At 36.5% G+C, this 18,404-nt stretch overlaps 1 protein-coding gene across 1 annotated transcript in view; it reads left to right on the top strand.

Annotated features, from left to right (window-relative positions):
* LOC149819499 (rab GTPase-activating protein 22-like) overlaps window positions 1-18,016 on the top strand; it is a 31,829-nt gene extending 13,813 nt beyond the window's left edge. Inside the window, exons 5-11 of the mRNA XM_089985110.1 lie at window positions 2,348-2,470; window positions 2,607-2,695; window positions 5,581-5,686; window positions 15,338-15,435; window positions 17,102-17,350; window positions 17,429-17,515; window positions 17,719-18,016. Coding sequence (XP_089841236.1) covers window positions 2,348-2,470; window positions 2,607-2,695; window positions 5,581-5,686; window positions 15,338-15,435; window positions 17,102-17,350; window positions 17,429-17,515; window positions 17,719-17,733 — 767 coding nt within the window. The 3' untranslated portion in view covers window positions 17,734-18,016. The remainder of the gene's footprint in view (window positions 1-2,347; window positions 2,471-2,606; window positions 2,696-5,580; window positions 5,687-15,337; window positions 15,436-17,101; window positions 17,351-17,428; window positions 17,516-17,718) is intronic.
* The last annotated feature ends 388 nt before the right edge of the window (window positions 18,017-18,404 follow it).

The raw sequence follows: 18,404 nt of genomic DNA, 5'->3' as shown, positions 1-18,404 counted from the left end.
CTAGGTTCTTTTGTCTTGGCATTTGACAGTGATTTTCAAAATTGATAGGCAGCCAGTTCTGCACTGCAACTGTGTGAGGATTATGGCTGGTAAAAACTTCTACGCTTTTTCTTTAGTTCGGAGCAGCCTAAATTAGGATATTGAAGTACCAATGTCTAGTCAAGGTATAGCTTGATATGATTTCCAGCAAGAATGGTCTGTGAAGAGTTTTCTTAAGAATCTAACGCTTGCATTAAGGAAGAAATTATCACAATACTCTTTGTAGTTTGTTATCTGTGCACGTGAAAAATCCTTATTTTGGGGCACCTCTATGGTTTCTAATGGAAGACAAGGATGTATTGGCTAGTTTTCTGGTCTTATATTAGTCAATGGTACCTTCATTATGAGTAACCCATAGCAGTGGACAATCATTTTGTCCACTGTTATCGGACACGTGCCACACGATCAGCATTGGGCATTGTTTTTTAGTTAGAAACAACTTTTAGCAGCGGTCGCGATCGGCACTAAAAGTCGTTTTTCTGCCCAGACAATTAGCAGCGGTCATGACCGCCACTAATTCCTGTAGATCGATGCTGGACGCGTTTTTGACGCGTGTCTGATGTCTTTCTTGTTCACTCTTGTGGGTTTTCCCCTTCATTATATAATATGTCCACTTTGGTTACATTTTAGGTGAGTGTCAATTTCAGTCTTCTATGTTCTATTGAATCTTCATATTTTTACTCTTATCCCTTAGGTAATTTATGCCCTATATTTTGTCAGGAATTCTAGAAAATTTTCCTTTAAGATGAAGTGTTACCTGATGAATTTTAATTTCATCGAAAATGTTAAATTTATGGATACTTGTCATTTTTTTTTGCTTTCAGTGTTCCACTTTCTGTATTCCTTCTCATTTTGTCAGTAATTTCATATCAGCATTGCAATAGAAATAAGAATCTTTTATGAGCTGTTCCTACAAGTCAGGAAGCACTTGTTGTATCGAAATCAACCCCCATTTCGTACTCACTGAACCTTTTGACCCTGGCCCCTGCGGCCTGCTTCAATTTATATGGTCAATTTGTGATTATCTCTATCTCTAGTTTTGTGTGGGTCCTTATGAATGTCTTTCCATAAATTTAAGCTAATTTAACCATGTTCCATGTCCTATTTCTTGTTAGGACAATCTAAGATTCTCTTTCGTAACTGTGCTTCTTGTAAGCAGCTTCTAAGTAGGGAACTTCCTCATGAATGATGGAGATAGATGCTACATATATGGAGACACTTTGTCGCATCTAAAATGCATGATGTGGCAGTGCTTCAGAAATTGAATCTGGGGGAAGATGAGTCAATGTTTCATTCTATGGTGTATGATATGGCCTTCTTGCTAGATGGACACTTGATTCTACTTTTTGTGTTTTTTCCCTCTTAAATTGGAAGCAAGATTCTATTCAAGGCACAATCAATATCCAAGATTTTGAATTTATTGATTGTTGTGTTGGTGACAGCACAGGTTTACTTTTGGAGGCATCCATATCTTTTTTAATATCCCATTTTGGGAACTTTGGCAACGTAGTGTCTTGCATGGTTAATATCGGTTGAATCATGCATGTTTAATGAATGTGTCTTGTGGGAGTCCATGGTGGATCACCTTTCAAGGGGGACTGAAAGATGAGTGGAAAAGAACACGGTGATGCCTTTGGACCTTTGGTAGAAGACTATTGTCTGGATTGAGAAAAAAAATCGGTGTTTCACAATGAAGCCATGATATGAATTTCTAATTGAGTTCCCTTCCCTTCCCATCTCCTGGAAAACCATATGTGCATGTGGAACTTCACCTAGAGCCATGCCCTTTGCTTGGTTGGTGGCTTTCTACGGCCCTCTTACTTGAGACAACCATCGAACAAGGTGGAACTTTGCGATATTAAGTTCATGCACATACTTCTTACTATATATTTTTTCGATCTATTATCCTCATTTGTATTCAAGCCTGGTGTTTCTTCTTTTTTTGTCAAGTTCAAGAGCAAGTAAAACAAAAGTGAAGTTATATTATTTGGGACCAGAAGTTGCATTTTTTTTGTGTTGAAGAGAACAGATGGATCTGTTTTGCTTTTCTGCAAGTTTCTTTGCTAGTGGATGTGTATGTGTGTGCTCTTCAGTACTTCCTTTTATTTAAATATGGAAGTCTCACTGCATCTCCTAGATTTCAAATGTTACTGTCCTATTCTTTATGTGCATGAGGAGTACTAACAAAATCTTTTGCTTGATGGAGAATATTTATGGTGTGCTACATTTCTTAGAAATGAACTATTCAAGTTAATGTTCATGGAAACTTATCTGTGCACATCATGCTTACCTAGTTCAACATGGACAGGTCTGGATGTTGTTCGCACAGACCGGATGCTTGTATTTTATGAGAGTCAAGAAAATCAAGCAAAGCTTTGGGATGTTTTGGCAATCTATGCATGGGTAGATAAGGATGTTGGATATTGTCAAGGTGAGCAACTGATAACATGTATTGTTGCTTTATGGGTTCAAACTTCAAAGTTGGGCATCAAAGTCATCTCATTTTGTATTGATGATTCACTATTATCTTGATATGCTAATTTGGTTATTGAAACATTATTGAGCAGGGATGAGTGATCTTTGCTCTCCAATGGTGGTTCTTTTTGAGAATGACGCAGATGCTTTTTGGTGCTTTGAGCGAATTATGCGTAGACTGGTATCTGTTTGCTTTGTGTACCCTGATTAGCATGTCTCTTGATTTTGATGTTTCTCCATTGTTCTTATCTTTTTCTTGTGTTATATAGCCTTTTCTTATGTGCATCTAATAGAGAGACACATTTTAGTTTATTGTGTTGATATTCTGTTTGATCTATAGTTTTGATTGTAGTGGTTATAGTCTGTTTTGGGGAAAATTGTTTTGCATCCTCCTCTTCCAAATGTTGCTTTGTTTTTCTTGATTTCAAGGTGGATTAATCAAATTCTCTAGGCTTTCACTCTGATAAATGTTAAAAAGTGTCTACTCCCTGCATGTATTAATCCATCACCGAGTGTTCCTGTCAATATGAAGCTAGTGTTAATACTTCAATGCCAGAATTCTTGTATTTCACTAATCTATCAGTTGGATATTGAACCTTGCTTTACTTCCTTAGAGTGGTTCTGCTACAGGATTGTGTTCCTAAATCTCTTATAGCATTTCCCTCAAAAAGGGTTTCTTTGACCACGTCCTCATGTAGACAAGTAGTCTATACCAGCAGCCAAAGCAGCATGAGTATCTTTGGAAGTCTTACAGAGGTATCTCATACTAAAGCAGTGTAGGCTTGAGAACCAAAAGGAAAGAATAAGTGTATTTGAAAACAGAAAAATGTGAAAAGGACTGATTGGACCTATCCAGGCATGATCCAATCTGGTTGCTCTTGCACCATATTAAATTTTGATTTTAAAAGTGCAAGAAGAGGAAAAAAAGATGAAAGGAGGTGTGAGGAATGAGTGTTTGGACAACTGAATAGCTCACACTTTAACATAGGATCATGCATTTTGTATTCTTTTTTATACATCCCAAATGATAAAATTACAAAAATGCCATTGGGTTAGTAATTTGAAATAAAATTACTGTTCCGTGCACCTAATATGTGTACAATAGGACATCAAAACAAGCATAATTTACAGTATGGCACTGGATTGCCCTTACTAATATACCTGGCCTGCGATTTTTGACTGTCATGATGTTGGACTGAGGTGGAAACTAGCAGCATTGTAAAATCTAAAGTACAGGGTTATCTATTTTAGGTTATCTCATTGTATGTGTGTGCATGCTTGTGTATATCTGTGATACGTGCATATGTTGCATATAAAGTGTTCTTAGTATCGATGGTCTTTGGTGGGGAGTAGCCAAGTCTTTTGACCCTCTTCAATTTTTAAATTATATTTTGGTACCTCGTATTAGTTAGAAAGAGGATATTTCAGTAAATTTTAGAAGTACACCTAACCATTTTGAAAAGATTCTTTAGATTCCCAAAGTACTATTAACAAATAGATTGTCGTCATTATATCAAACAAAGACAAGCATGTTCTTTCCACCACCATTGGTTTTTTTTAACCTTTGATACTTCAAGCCAAAGGTGAGAGTGGCCTCTTACCTATATAGACACATAATTACTTGTTCTCATCCTCTTGTGGGGGGTGCACTGCTTTAACATCTGTTTTCTTTTCTTTGAATAGTATTGGTACTGTAAAATGATGTGGCTCTTTTTCATGTTGCTGCTAGTAGCTACTTAACAGCTATTTCACACGGATATGGAGATAACTTGAGTACAGAATATGGATTTGAGCATTTTGAAACAACTAGGACACAAGGACATGCACATGTGTGTGTGTGTGTGTGGATCCAGCATTTTGGAAACTAGGACATGAGGACATGTTTGCATGTCTATGTATGTATAGATGTTATATCACATGAAATGAAAGAACCACTCATCACCAGTAACATCAGAAGTGCTCCTTGGCATAAGAGCACCATTGTTTGGCCATGCACACTACGCCTTTGGATCAACTTTTTTAACCTGGGTAGATGAAAGGTGAAATTCAGGTAGCCGTTGCTAGTATATTCAAAGTGAAACCTCTCCAGTATAAGGAAAACGATTTGTCTTATTAACTAAATGCAACAAAAAGTCCGCTTCAATTCAACTTCACGATCAGTTCATAAGAAGGTAAAAGCTTATCAGAAGACTATCACGTGCCAACTTCAAATTCAACATGTGGAACAGTAACCTTATAGCACAATGAAACCATTCAGTAAACAACAAATAGAAATCTGATTCAAAGGAAAAAAATATGCTTAATTCAACTAAACTCATCATGAAGAGCACCAATCTTTCTGACTAAATGGAAGCAAATAAGCACATTGAGTAGCTAGAGTTGAAACCAAATTAATAAAATGCGTAAAAATTTGTGGTTGAGTTTCTGATATTATGATAAAGAAATGGGAAACTAAGTTAATAACTTTTGAGTTTGAAGGGGAAGGAAGTGAGAAGCTTACATTTGAACTTGAGTTCTGATGGTTGGATGTTGAGAAGCTCCTGGAAATCTTGTTTACTCAAGTCATATGTGAATTCATCACTTTATACTCTCTCTCTCTCTCTGTCCCATGTCATATCATGTGGGACATGCCTGGGTTTTGGCATGTCCCTGTGGCATAGCTTAATAGAGGTTATTAGTTGCTTGCTCGATCATTTAAATATGTTATTTTGAGTTCTTGGTTTTTAGAAGTTTTCAGTAATTCCTTCTTTTGGCAGCCATGGTGGTGCAGAACGGTTGTCTGTTAATAGTTTCATATTTGAACAAGATCACAAGATTATGTTGTGTTCGCATGTTGCTACAGTTTCTTTGGCCGGTGTTTTTAAACTATCCAAATTAATCTTGATTTGGTTGCATGCTATATGAACTTGTCAATTTTGTTATTGTTAATTGTCATTTACCATAGTTGGTTCAATTTAGATATAGGAATTCTTATTGGCAAGCATGATGATGTTTTGTGCATTTGATTTGTTCATATGTATTCTCTGTTACTTACGATCAATGGTTTTCTATTTGGGAACAACAAAGCGAGGAAATTTTAGGAGCACCAGAACTTCTATAGGAGTTCAATCAGAACTTACTAGATTATCATCAATCATCAAATCAGTTGACATTAAGCTCCATCAGCACCTAGGTATGACTCATTAATGCTTTTAGAAACGGTTCTTGATTTCCTTCATGGTATTTGTTACAGCCAATTTTAAGTGTGTTTCCTGCATATTATATTGCAATAGTATGGGTTTTTAAAATATCCAGTCACTAAAGCACTAAAATGAAAATAATTTGCAACACATACTTATATTGACCACTCACCCAATGATCGTTTTTAAATTGCATACACTGTTTCATGAACGTATATACTGTATTGCATCATAAGTTGGACATTTGCATTTGTTTTTGTCCTATTGTTTACAAGGTTCTTTTCTTTAGTGCACACTATTAATTATGTTATTCATCAGGGGAATACCTTTATTTTAAAAACTCTCACTGGACTTGGCTATATATTCCTGTATAGAATCTATAGATCTCTAGGTTTGAGTTTTGGTTTGGGTTTGGGTAGGGGCACGAAGGGGGTACAACATGACAATTTTGAAAAATACAGGTACGGTGGTACACACACACACACACACACACACACACACACACATATATATATATATATATATATATATAGAGAGAGAGAGAGAGAGAGAGAGAGTTGTGGGTTTGGATTGAATCAAGATCCATATCCAATAAATTTAATATAAATTATAATAATTTTGTTTTTTAATAAAAGAAAATGAGGGGTGCCACCCTTTTCCCTCTCTGTCTCTAACCATCCCCCCTTCCTCTCTTGCCAACCCGTAAAAGAAAAGGGGGAAAACTGGAAAGAAATGAAACCCCTTGTCCTCTCTCTCTCTCTCTACCCTAAAAAAGGTGGGTTTGGGTTGGGTTTGACCGACCTGTGCCCCATCCATGTACCCAGGTTACATGGGTAATGACAATTTTTCTTTTGGGTAGCTTTAATCTGCAGATCTGTATAAAGGTTGATATTTCTGGAATTATTGCAAGTGCCTCCCCCCAACTCAACATGATCTTGAAACAAGTGAAAATTCATGCATTCAATTCTGAAAATCTTGTGTGATCTTATGTATGTAACTGGGGAAATTTGAGAGAGGAGTTTCCGACTATTCATATTCAGTTCAATGTGCAAGTTAATTCATTATCTCAATTCATATATCAGTAATGAGAAAATAAAAAGATAGAAACCTCTAAAAGTGTGCATTTGTAAAAGAATAATAGAATGATACAATATGGCAGAGGAGGGTGATAACCTCACACTTGTGCACCCCCTAAAAACTCTAGTGGTACCAACGGAAGGTTTGTGACTAAATCAGCAATTTGGTCCAACTAAGTCACATATGAAAGCAAACAGTTCTGAAAAACTTCTAACAAACATAGTGGTGATTGACATAGAATGCTTGTTCTCCCAAGTAACTTTGTTCTTGGCAATCTAAATGATGTTCTGATTAGCACATGTGAGAGTTGGTCCAAAGCAGGCGAGTCCTAAATCAACTGGAAGGCTGGAAGCATATGAGACACAATATCTTAGTAGTCATTTGTACAATGACCAGTGTTTGCCTCGTTAATTGGCTGTACCAATAGATCAACATATTGCTTTTCCGAGAGAACTGGAATTCCTTATGAAAAAAAATGAAAAACACAAAAGCCCGTCATAGATTTCGTATTTTCATAGGTCTACCAGAATTGGGAATGAGTAATGGAGAAAATGATAAGAAAGCAGCAGAAAGCCCACAGCCTCCCAGTGCAATTGCTCTCAGGTTAACTAATCTATGAGCACTCATAAATTGATCATTTGAATCACTATATTTGAATATCTGCTTTGACAACCAAGTGGATTAGTCTTCTAGCTGTCTCTATACAATTGTTGCTTATGTAGGAAATTTCTGCTGAGACAAAGGATATCATTTCTAACATGCAATTTGAGTCAAAAGTATTGTCCTTTCAAAATTCCCAGGTTGTTCCTTTCAAACATCTCTAATTTCAAACATCTCTAAAGTCATCTACCTGAGCCTATGTGCATGTGCCAGGCCTATTCAGATAAATTTGCATCTGAAGCCTGAGCACAGCCTGAATATATGTGTGGTCAGGGGTAAGCTGCAGTCAACTTTCTCAAGCCCTAAAATGGCCTTATCCTTGTGAAGCCAATGCTTCATAGTTGAAGCATACTGACTACCTATAACAACATCTGTCCCTAGGTGTGAATCCATAAGCATTTAGCAAATGGATCATAAAGATAGGGAAGAAACTGGTGGCTAGGATATGTCAGCTATGCATTTCTGCAGTGAGGCTTTGAAATGAAAACCCAAATACAAGAACAATCACAATGCTCATAAGAGCACACAATGTAGCGCACAAACACAAAGCCACAAAGACAATACACAAGCCTCTAACTTCCAAAAACAAGGCCCCAAGGGCACACTTCACAATAGCTCACCTACACACAAGAGAGCACTAAAAATATAAAAAATAATATTTTATTCACTTGGTAAATGCTCAAGAGAAGCATACACTCATTATGGGAGAGAGCCATTTATATACAGCTAAAGAGATGCAAAAGGGCTAGTCCAACTAGCCGTTGGGCTAGTCCCAATGGCTAGAATGGGAAAAACAACCAAAAAAAGGGAAAAAATAAAAAACAAAAACAAAAATACAAAACTGCCCCTAATGGGCAGGACCTATTGCATCCTGTGAAAAGACAAAAATGCCCCTAGAAGGCATGACCTATTACATGAGTAGAACAATAAACAATATATATATATATATATATATATATATATATATATATATATATATATATATATATATATATATATATATAAAACAGGCTCTACCACAATTTCACTACAAATTTATCAAGCATTATATTTGCTATTTTTGCTTTCTACCCAGCAACCATGTTCATTCGGGAGCTTCCTTAAAGAACTATGAAATCTTTTCCTTTATTTGTATTTCAAGCATCCACAGCCTCTTTGCCTATTCTCTTCATGGTAGAAGTGTGAGCAAATTACAAACTTTGTAATGAAACAAGGGCCTTCAATCACGAACAAAGTGTCCACCAAGGATCAAAATGGACAGATCAAAATGGACAAGCACAAAAGTGGCCACTAAGGCCACACTCACAAAACCCACAAAGGGCACACACAAGAAGGCTCACAAATGTAAAAAATATGATTTTATTAATAACCCAAAATGCAAGAAGCATTACAAAGAATGAAGGGGATCTTCCCCTTTTATATACAATAGAGAGAGCCAAGAGAGTCGTTAGAGCTAGTCCAACGGCTCTATTTGTAGCCGTTGGTCTAGCTCCAACAGCTAAGTCAACCCTAGGTTGACTAGTCAGATATACAAAAAATAAAGAAAAGAAAAAAATAATTACAAAGTATATTATATATATAATACAGTATATACGTATACAATACATACATATATATTATATATATACATTATATGTATATACAATTTAACAGTCTAGGCCCTCAGATTTTATCCCATGCAGATGTCCTTCAAATGATTGAGCTAGAAGGTCAGAAACAAAAGGAGAGAGATACTGCACTACTGATAGCTTAAGTACTTTTTATGATATTTGCATGTGTAGTTTTTGTTCCTGAAACATGCAAATAATAATATGTTGCCTTCCTTAACTTTCTTAATTCATTTCTGCTTTCTCCTAGACCCTCCATTAGCTTTAGTGATTCACGGATCTCCTCTTAGAGTTCTCGATCTTCTTGGCTTCATTGTTAATGCTGCTACTTGAATTCCTCTCATCTTGGCAAACTGAGACTTTTTGTACCATTTCCAAGATTGCTAAATCTTGTGAAATTGTCTACGAAGAGACAATACATAAACAAGCATAAAAACCTTATAAAAGAAGTGCACGAAAGCACTCTCACAACACTTGAACAAAATACACAAAAAGTGTATAAATAATAAACATGCAATAATGCATGTATTTCAATATATAAAAGCAAATGCTTGAGACTCTCAAGCTTAGTAAATACAAGGGGGGAACACCCCTATTTATACAAATGTTAGAAGGTGCAAAGGGGGGGCTCCCAAAGGAGTCGTTGGGAGCCCCCAACGACTCTATTGGGGGACCCCCAATGCACATAAAAGAAATCAAAAATAAAAAGAAAAAAAAAAGAAATTACAAAAGTAAAAAAGAAAAAGAAAATTACAGCATATTCTAAAAGTGAATATGTGCAAAACAGGAAATGACAGAAATGCCCTTTCGGGTAAAAATATATAAATATATATTTATATATATAGAGATATATGTACATATAATATATTATATATAAATATATCTCTATGTATATAAATATATATATTTATATTTACAATGATTTTAGGAGCTACATTTTAACACCCCCCCTCAAACTTACGGTGTGATAACCGCAAGTTTGTCAAGAAGGAAATGAAATCTGGGCGAACATAGAGCTTTTGTGAAGAAGTCGGCAAGTTGATACTCAGATGTCACATATGGCAGATCAATGACCTTCTTCAAGTATTCCTCTCGGACATAATGACAATCCATCTCTATATGCTTTGTTCGCTCGTGAAATGTGGTTCTTGACAATGTAGATGACACTTTTATTGTCACAGCATAGCTTTGTTGGTTCTTTGACAACTACTCCCATATCTTCCAAAAGACGTCGAATCCATACTATTTCCATGGTGGTAGATGCCATGGCTCTGTATTCGGCTTCAGTGGATGATAAGGAGATCTTCTGTTGCTTTTTACATCGCCACGAGATCAAGGATTCTCCTAAAAAAATACGAAAACCAGTGGTGGAGTGACGGTTACTAGGGTCACCTCCCCAATCTGAGTCAGTATAAGCAAGCAATTTTAATTCAGAAGAAGAGGATAGGAATACTCCCTTATTCGCTGTTCCCTTCAAGTATCTGATGATGCGAAGTACAGCACCCATATGGACGGTTGTAGGAGCATGTTGAAACTAACTGGCGATGTGTATAGCATGTGACAAATCGGGTCGAGTAATGCTAAGATACATTAAAGAACCTACCAACTGTCTGTAGGGAGTAGGATCAGTTAGAGGAACACCGTCGTCAATCTTCATTTTGGCTCCCACAATTTCAGGAGTTTCACATACTTTGTCATCAGAAATCCCTGATCTGTCAATAATCTCACAAGCAAGTTTAGACTGAGATAGAAAATAACCACGTTGCGAATAGGCAACCTCAATTCCAAGAAAATATGTCAGAAAACCTAAGTCTGACATCTCAAATTTTGAAGCCAAGACTGACTTAATACCCTTGACTCCTTGTATATCATCACCTGTGATTAACATGTCATCAACATATAATAACAATATTACAATCCCTACTTTAGATTTTCTAGTAAATAGAGCAGTATCAGTATAACATGAGGAGAAACCATTTTCCAGCATTACACTGGTAAATCTGTCATACCAGGCTTTGGGGGCCTGTTTCAAACCATAAAGGGCCTTTCGAAGACGAAGGACTTTATTTTTAGGGATCTCCATGCCAGGTGGAGCATCCATATACACTTCTTCATTAAGATCACCATTTAAAAAGGCATTTTTCACATCCATTTGAAAGATATTCCAATTTTTGATAGATGCAATAGTGATAAGACACCTAACTGTAACCATTCGGGCTACAGGAGCAAAAGTTTCTTCATAATCAATCCCATACTCTTGCCCATACCCTTTTGCAACTAAGCGAGCCTTATACCTTTCAAGTGATCCGTCACTCTTAGTTTTAACTTTAAAAACCCATCGACAACCTATAGTTTTCTTTCCTATAGGTAGAGATTGAAAATCCCACGTTTCAGCCCTTTTAAGAGCACTAAGTTCATTTTGCATAGCTTCTTGCCATTCTATACATTTCTTTGCTTCTTCAAAGTTTCTTGGTTCAAAATAAGAATGAATGGCACTAAGACAAGCCCTATATCGGGGCGAAAAGGAATCAAAGGAGACAAAACGAGTGGGAGGTCTCCTATTCCTCTCAGACCTTCGGTGATCGAGAACAGGAATGAGTTCACTATATTGGTCAATAGCACTTCTAAAGGTGTCTTGGTTTCTACGAGAGTATGTTATAGGATCACTAGAAATCCTGTCTTCTTGTTGGTTATGCTCTTCGATATTACTTTCAATGTTCTCATCAAGGTTTGATGACATATCATCATCACTGGATGTATCATCATTACTAGATAATAAGTCAAAAAGGAAGGAATAATCAAAATTTTCTTGTTGAGAAACATTTTTTTCAAATCCACTTTCATTTTCCAAAAAAGTTACATTTTTAGAAACATATAATTTATCTTCTCGAAGATCATAGCATCGAAATCCCTTTTGAGTTTCGGAATATCCAAGAAAAGCGCAGGGGATAGCCTTGGGAGAGAGTTTGTCATTCTTATCCGTAAGTATGAAACACTTACACCCGAAGACTCGTAACCTATTATAATCTGATTCGAGTTTATACAAGATCTCAAAAGGGGATATTTTTCCTAATATTCTAGAAGGCAAACGATTTATTAGATAAACAGAAGCAAGAGCAGCTTCAGCCCAAAAATTTTTTGGTATGTTTTGAGAAATAAGAAGGGTTCTAGTGGTCTCAATAATGTCTATGTTTTATTTCGGCCAACCCATTTTGTTGGGGGGTTTTAGGACAAGATCTTTGGTGAATGATTCCTTGATCTTCAAGATATATTTTAAATTGGTTGGAGAGATATTCTCCTCTAGAATCACTTCTAAAAATCTTTATGTTACTATTAAATTGATTCTTGATCATCGAATGGAAAGTTCTAAAGCATGAAAAGACTTCATGTTTGAATTTAAGAAAAAAGATCCATGAATATCTAGAGAAATCATCCACAAAAATAACATAATAAGAAAAACCTCCTTTTGAGACAACAGGTGCTGGTCCCCAAACATCGGAATGAACAATTTCAAAGGGTTTTGATGAGAACATAGTTCTTTGCTCAAAAGGTAAACTTTTCATTTTTCCGAGAATACAGTCATTACAAGAAAATGAACTTTTACATAGGTCTTTTGCAAAATGTAAGTAAGACAACTTGGTGATATTAGGATGACCAAGTCTTTTGTGCCACATGTTTATATCTTTGTTTCGGGCAACATTACAAAAAGATTTTGGAACTCGAAGAGATTCCATGTAGTATAAATCGCCTTTTCTAAAGCCTTCCCCAATCAATTTCCCGGACAGGCGATCCTGTATTAAACATTTATCACATGAAAATTTAATATCACAACCATGATCCGAGAGTTGAGAAACAGAAAGAAGATTTAAATTACGTTTAGGTATAAATCTAATTTTTGGAATAAAAAAATCTTGAATTTCAAAATTACCTATTCCTTTAATTTCAAGAGAAGTTCCATCCGTAGTGGAAACAAAGGATGGAGAAGCATTTTTTAAATAATCAGAAAGTGAAAACATGTTTGGGGACATATGAAAGGATGCACCTGAGTCCAAAAGCCAAGGGACTTTACCTGGAATGGAAGAAGTAGACACGGCGGCACCGGATGTAGCTCCCTTGAGAAGAGGTTGAAGGGCTTCCATTATTTGGTTCAACGAGAGTGACCCACTTGATGATGCCTCTTCCTTTTGTGGTGCGCCGGTGGTGGCCATAGCAAGAAGCTTCTTCCATTTGGGACATACTGGCTTGATATGTCCCGGTTCTTTATAAAAGTGACATATAGTCTTGCTATAGTCCCGCTTCCCTCTTTGTCCACCATCTCCTCCTTGATTTTGGAATTTAAAGTGAGGAGGACGATAGGTCTTTACATTATTTCCGGGTCTTGATACGGCATTAACCTCATTATTTTCTTCATAATTACAAGGAACCATAAGAACACTTGGTCCTTGTTTACATAAATTCATACGAGTCTTCTCACCACTTAATTTGGTGAGAACATCTTCAAGAGAGGGAGGAGTAAATGAGGATAGAAGTGATGACCTTATTTGCTCAAATTCCGGTCTCAACCCATTCAAAAAATTGAAGAAACGATCTTCTTCAAGTTGCTTGTGGCGAAGTTCAATTGCCTCTCCACTCCATTTTGGTTCAAGCATAGAGAGCTCATCCCAAATAGAGGAAAGATCGGCAAAATATTCCCTAATAGACATTTCACCTTGAGTAAGGGAGAGGGCCTTCTTTTGAAGGTAATACTTATGAGATAGGTCTCTTGATGTATACATCTTCTCGAGATAATGCCAAGCTTCCGATGCCTTTTTGAATTTGATAATGTTGGCATTAATCTTCGTTTCGATGGATGCGAAGAACCAAGAAAGAATCTTGAAGTTCTTCATTTCCCATTCGTCGTGTTTCTTTGAGTATTCTTCTAGAGCTTTGATCCTTTCCTCTCCCTCAAGAATCTTGATTTCATTTCCGTCCATTATGGTTATCTTGGGTTCCGGCTCCGGAATTGTTCCTTGCACATAACCCCACAATCCTTTTCCTTTTATATGGGCCTCTATATTCCCGGCCCAAATATGATAGTTGGACCCATTCAACTTAAAGCCAAGGGCAAAGTGAGACTCTTTCTCACCCATTAAGACGTAGAGAGAAGAAGAAAGAAGACGTACCAATACGATGTTTCAACTTCTTCTTAGCACAAGATCCTTCTAAAATATTTGAGAAGCAAGATCCACCACTTCAATCTCAAAAAATCTGAATGCACGATTTTCGAGGCACTCGAACAAAGGCGGATCTCACGATCTCCAATCACCAACCGAGCTCTGATACCATGTGAAATTGTCTACGAAGAGACAATACATAAACAAGCATAAAAACCTTATAAAAGAAGTGCACGAAAGCACTCTCACAACACTTGAACAAAATACACAAAAAGTGTATAAATAATAAACATGCAATAATGCATGTATTTCAATATATAAAAGCAAATGCTTGAGACTCTCAAGCTTAGTAAATACAAGGGGGGAACACCCCTATTTATACAAATGTTAGAAGGTGCAAAGGGGGGGCTCCCAAAGGAGTCGTTGGGAGCCCCCAACGGTCACATTTGTGACCGTTGGGGACCCCCAACGACTCTATTGGGGGACCCCCAATGCACATAAAAGAAATCAAAAAAAAAAAAGAAAAAAAAAGAAATTACAAAAGTAAAAAATAAAAAGAAAATTACAGCATATTCTAAAAGTGAATATGCGCAAAACAGGAAATGACAGAAATGCCCTTTCGGGTAAAAATATATAAATATATATATTTATATATATAGGGATATATGTACATATAATATATTATATGTAAATATATCTCTATGTATATAAATATATATATTTATATTTACAATGATTTTAGGAGCTACATTTTAACAAATCTAACTTTGGAATTTAGTCTTGTAATAATTAATAGCTAGTCATGCATATTCATGTGTACATGCAGATAAATTAGCACAAACACTATACATGTAGTGTTCAGAAGAAACCATTAGTATCCCATTTCTTCTGTCACTTTAAGTATTTCACTGCGTACGGCAGGAGTGCTTCTAGGTTGCAACTTCTACTGGTCAGTGTTGGACAATTTCTGCACTTGTAGTTTTGTATATCTCACACATGAGAGTTTCGTACAGAGCTCTTGTTCTGTTTCTAACATTTAGAGAACTGTCAGAATGTCAATGATGTAATTTACTGTTTGCTGATTTGGGTTTCTTCAAAAGAAACCATTGATTGCCAGAATTCATGACAAAGAATGATCGAATGGCAGAGATGCTAGATGGAGGAGAATATCTATTTGCCTTCCGCATGTTGATGGTATTGTTTCGTAGGGAGTTTTCATTCGGAGATACTTTGTTCCTTTGGGAGGTAATCACTAATCATAAGAATCTGCAGTCAAAACTAAGATGAATTGGTGTTATGTTGATAGTGTTCTTTGTTCGGTACATCCTAGGCACTCTTTGTTCCTTTTGTTGTGAGTGCATTTTTTTGAAATTGGTTTTGAATGTAAAACAATAGCCTTATTGTCTTTGATTCCCATGTAGTTTAAAGTTTAAACCATGTCGCCTGACAGAAATAAAAAACATAGATGCAAGTCTGCAACAATTTTACGAGTAGTAGTGCAAGGGTACATATTTATATATTTAGATATCTCAATTATTACATAATATGTCATACCATAAACTATAATATTTACTAAGACGCATCTGAAAGTCATGACAGAATGTCATAATGAAGCATAAAGGTTTGTCACAATGATCAATTATAAAATGGAAACAGAAATGAACAATAATACGAAGAAATGGATGGTTAGAAAAGTAATGGGTTCTATATTATTCATGTCCTACCTGTTTGGCGGTGTCCAAGAAGTATAAGGCTTGGGCTTCTTCTGTTACCTTTTCTTAAAAAAAATTGGGATTCTTGACTGTGTTTCTCTTGAACCAAAAGGGCCATTTGTTGGGTTCAGGTCCTACATTTAGGGATACACTTGATCTAGAGGGAACAGGTCAGCCCAAAAACGTCTCTATCTCTCTGAACAAGAGAAGTCAACAACCAGCATTAATTGCATGTTAATCGTCACTTGTGTGATTCTTCTTCTTCTTTTCCTATTGGCGAGCTGGGGTTAACAAACAAGATTTACAGTACTTGTCCAGGTCATGCTAAAGGTTTTATTCAAGTCAGCTTTTTCCTTTTCTGTTTTTTCTTGTAAACATCGATATTACCATTAGCAGGTTCAGAATTGTTAAGATCAGCTGGTGTTCGAGTTGTTTTGAATAAATTGTTCATTTGTACTGTGCTTTCTATGGTCAAAGTACTTGAAACATTAGATCGACACTGCTTTGAAGCTTCCTGTCATGGATACAACTTTCATTTCTTTAAATTAAGGCATGCAAACCTATGTCATGTGAATATGGATGCGGGAACAGGATATTATGTGGATGTGCTTAGGACAACACTGCAGTTGTGAGAAATTAGGAGAGGGGATACAATTGTATGCACATAGATGTGTGTGTGTATGTAATTCTTAACCTAAAGCTGTAAAACATGAATATCATCTCAAGGACAGACTCTTAAACAACAATTCTAGATCACTATAATTAAACACATCAAATAATAAAACTAAGTTGAAATTAGAATGTAGTGCAATAAATTACAAATTTTAAAAGAAAAGAAGTTAACTGAATACAAAATGAGTAATGATGATCAGAAAAAGAAATAAATAAAATTGATTACACAATGCGGACTATGTTTGATATTGGTTTGATTGTGTCCATGAAGTGCCTAGCATGTCCGATGCGTTAGATCGGCATGGGTTACACGTGCTAAGTAAAGCTTCCATGTGACATTGATGAAAGCACATGTTTTTTTTTCATGCATTTTTTCATATGAAGTTTTATTTTTGTGAACCATACGGATTATCTAGTTTCATTTTACTGGATCAGTCTTACCGTATTTATCTATGCATATTTTTGAGGTAAAAAAAATAAGTATCTCCTATGATGAATTTGGCTTGAGAAGCTGAAAATTGGTGCAGCTCATGTGGGCTATGGAATACAATCCGAACTTATTCTCTTTGTACGAGGAATCGTCTTCAGCTGCTGCCCAGAATGTGGGGAACGATAAGCATCTGAAACAATGTGGGAAATTTGAAAGAGAAAATTTGAAGCATAAAGCAAACATGCAACATGATGTTCCTATATCAGTCTTTCTTGTTGCTAGCATTCTGAAGGCCAAAAGTAAGCAGATGATGAAAGAGGCAAATGGTCTGGATGATGTTGTCAAGGTCTCTCTCTCTCTCTCTCTCTCTGTGTGTGTGTGTGTGTGTGCAACTGCAATCTTATGATTGGATTTTGGTGTCCAGATCTTGAATGAAATAACTGGTAAGCTGGAAGCGAAAAAAGCTTGTAAAGAGGCACTAAAGATTCAGCACAAGTATCTGACTACTAAGGTGTGCCATTAGATTCATCTGTGGATTTAAATAAAGCATCTGCAATGAAAAATCTATTCACGCACAGATCACCTTGGTCCCTTGATTTGCTACGTGTGGCCTGAGGTAGTCTGTGCTGTGTGTCAGACAAACTGGAGCAGTGCTCTTCGTCCATATTTGTCATGGGAAGTGTTCTACTTCTAACCTCTGTGCTTCTGTTGCAGGCAAAAAAAACATAGATTTGAGATTGGAACACCAAGCCCATAATGGACATAGTTGATGAGGAACAGTGACAAAAATGGTTTGCATAGACATTACCATTCTTCCAGTTTCATAATATTAGATGATGCACATTACGACTGTTCGAGAAAAAAAAGATGATGCACATTACGTGAATGAGGCTTTTCGTCTCTGTTTGTATAGCGATCTTTTGGTATATCTTGTTGTATCTGTGATTGATGTAGTTGAGTTTGTATGTTGAAGCTCATACTCATGAATGTATTTGTTGCCTCTGTTAAAAGATCCATCGATTTGCAATGCCTCTGTAATAGAGATTGGTATCATGTTTTTCAAGAGATTTATATATGTTCTGTAGAGACTTTGTTCCACGTAACATAATCAGACATACAGGCTTTTTTTCTTTCTTTTTATTCTTTTCCTGACATTTAAGGAGCGGAAGCCCAGGTTCAGGTGGTGGTGTCAGAGAGAGATTGATGCTCTGGCGTATGGTCCACCCTCAAGAGGTTAAAACCCCTTGGCTACAGCCTGCACCCTTGCCATCTTGGGCAAAATCTGTCCCCATTACTTTGAGAAATGAGGAGTCTCTACAGAATAGGTTCAGGAAGTGGGCCATGAACTCCACCAGCATGACCACCATAGGTATAGCAGGCTAAGCCAGTGCAACCAAGGT

Source organism: Nuphar pumila, chromosome 13 (genome assembly GCF_984573655.1).
Source record: "Nuphar pumila chromosome 13, dmNupPumi1.hap1.1, whole genome shotgun sequence".
In the NCBI taxonomy this organism is placed as follows: domain Eukaryota; kingdom Viridiplantae; phylum Streptophyta; class Magnoliopsida; order Nymphaeales; family Nymphaeaceae; genus Nuphar; species Nuphar pumila.
This window is presented reverse-complemented; position numbering and strand designations above follow the sequence as displayed.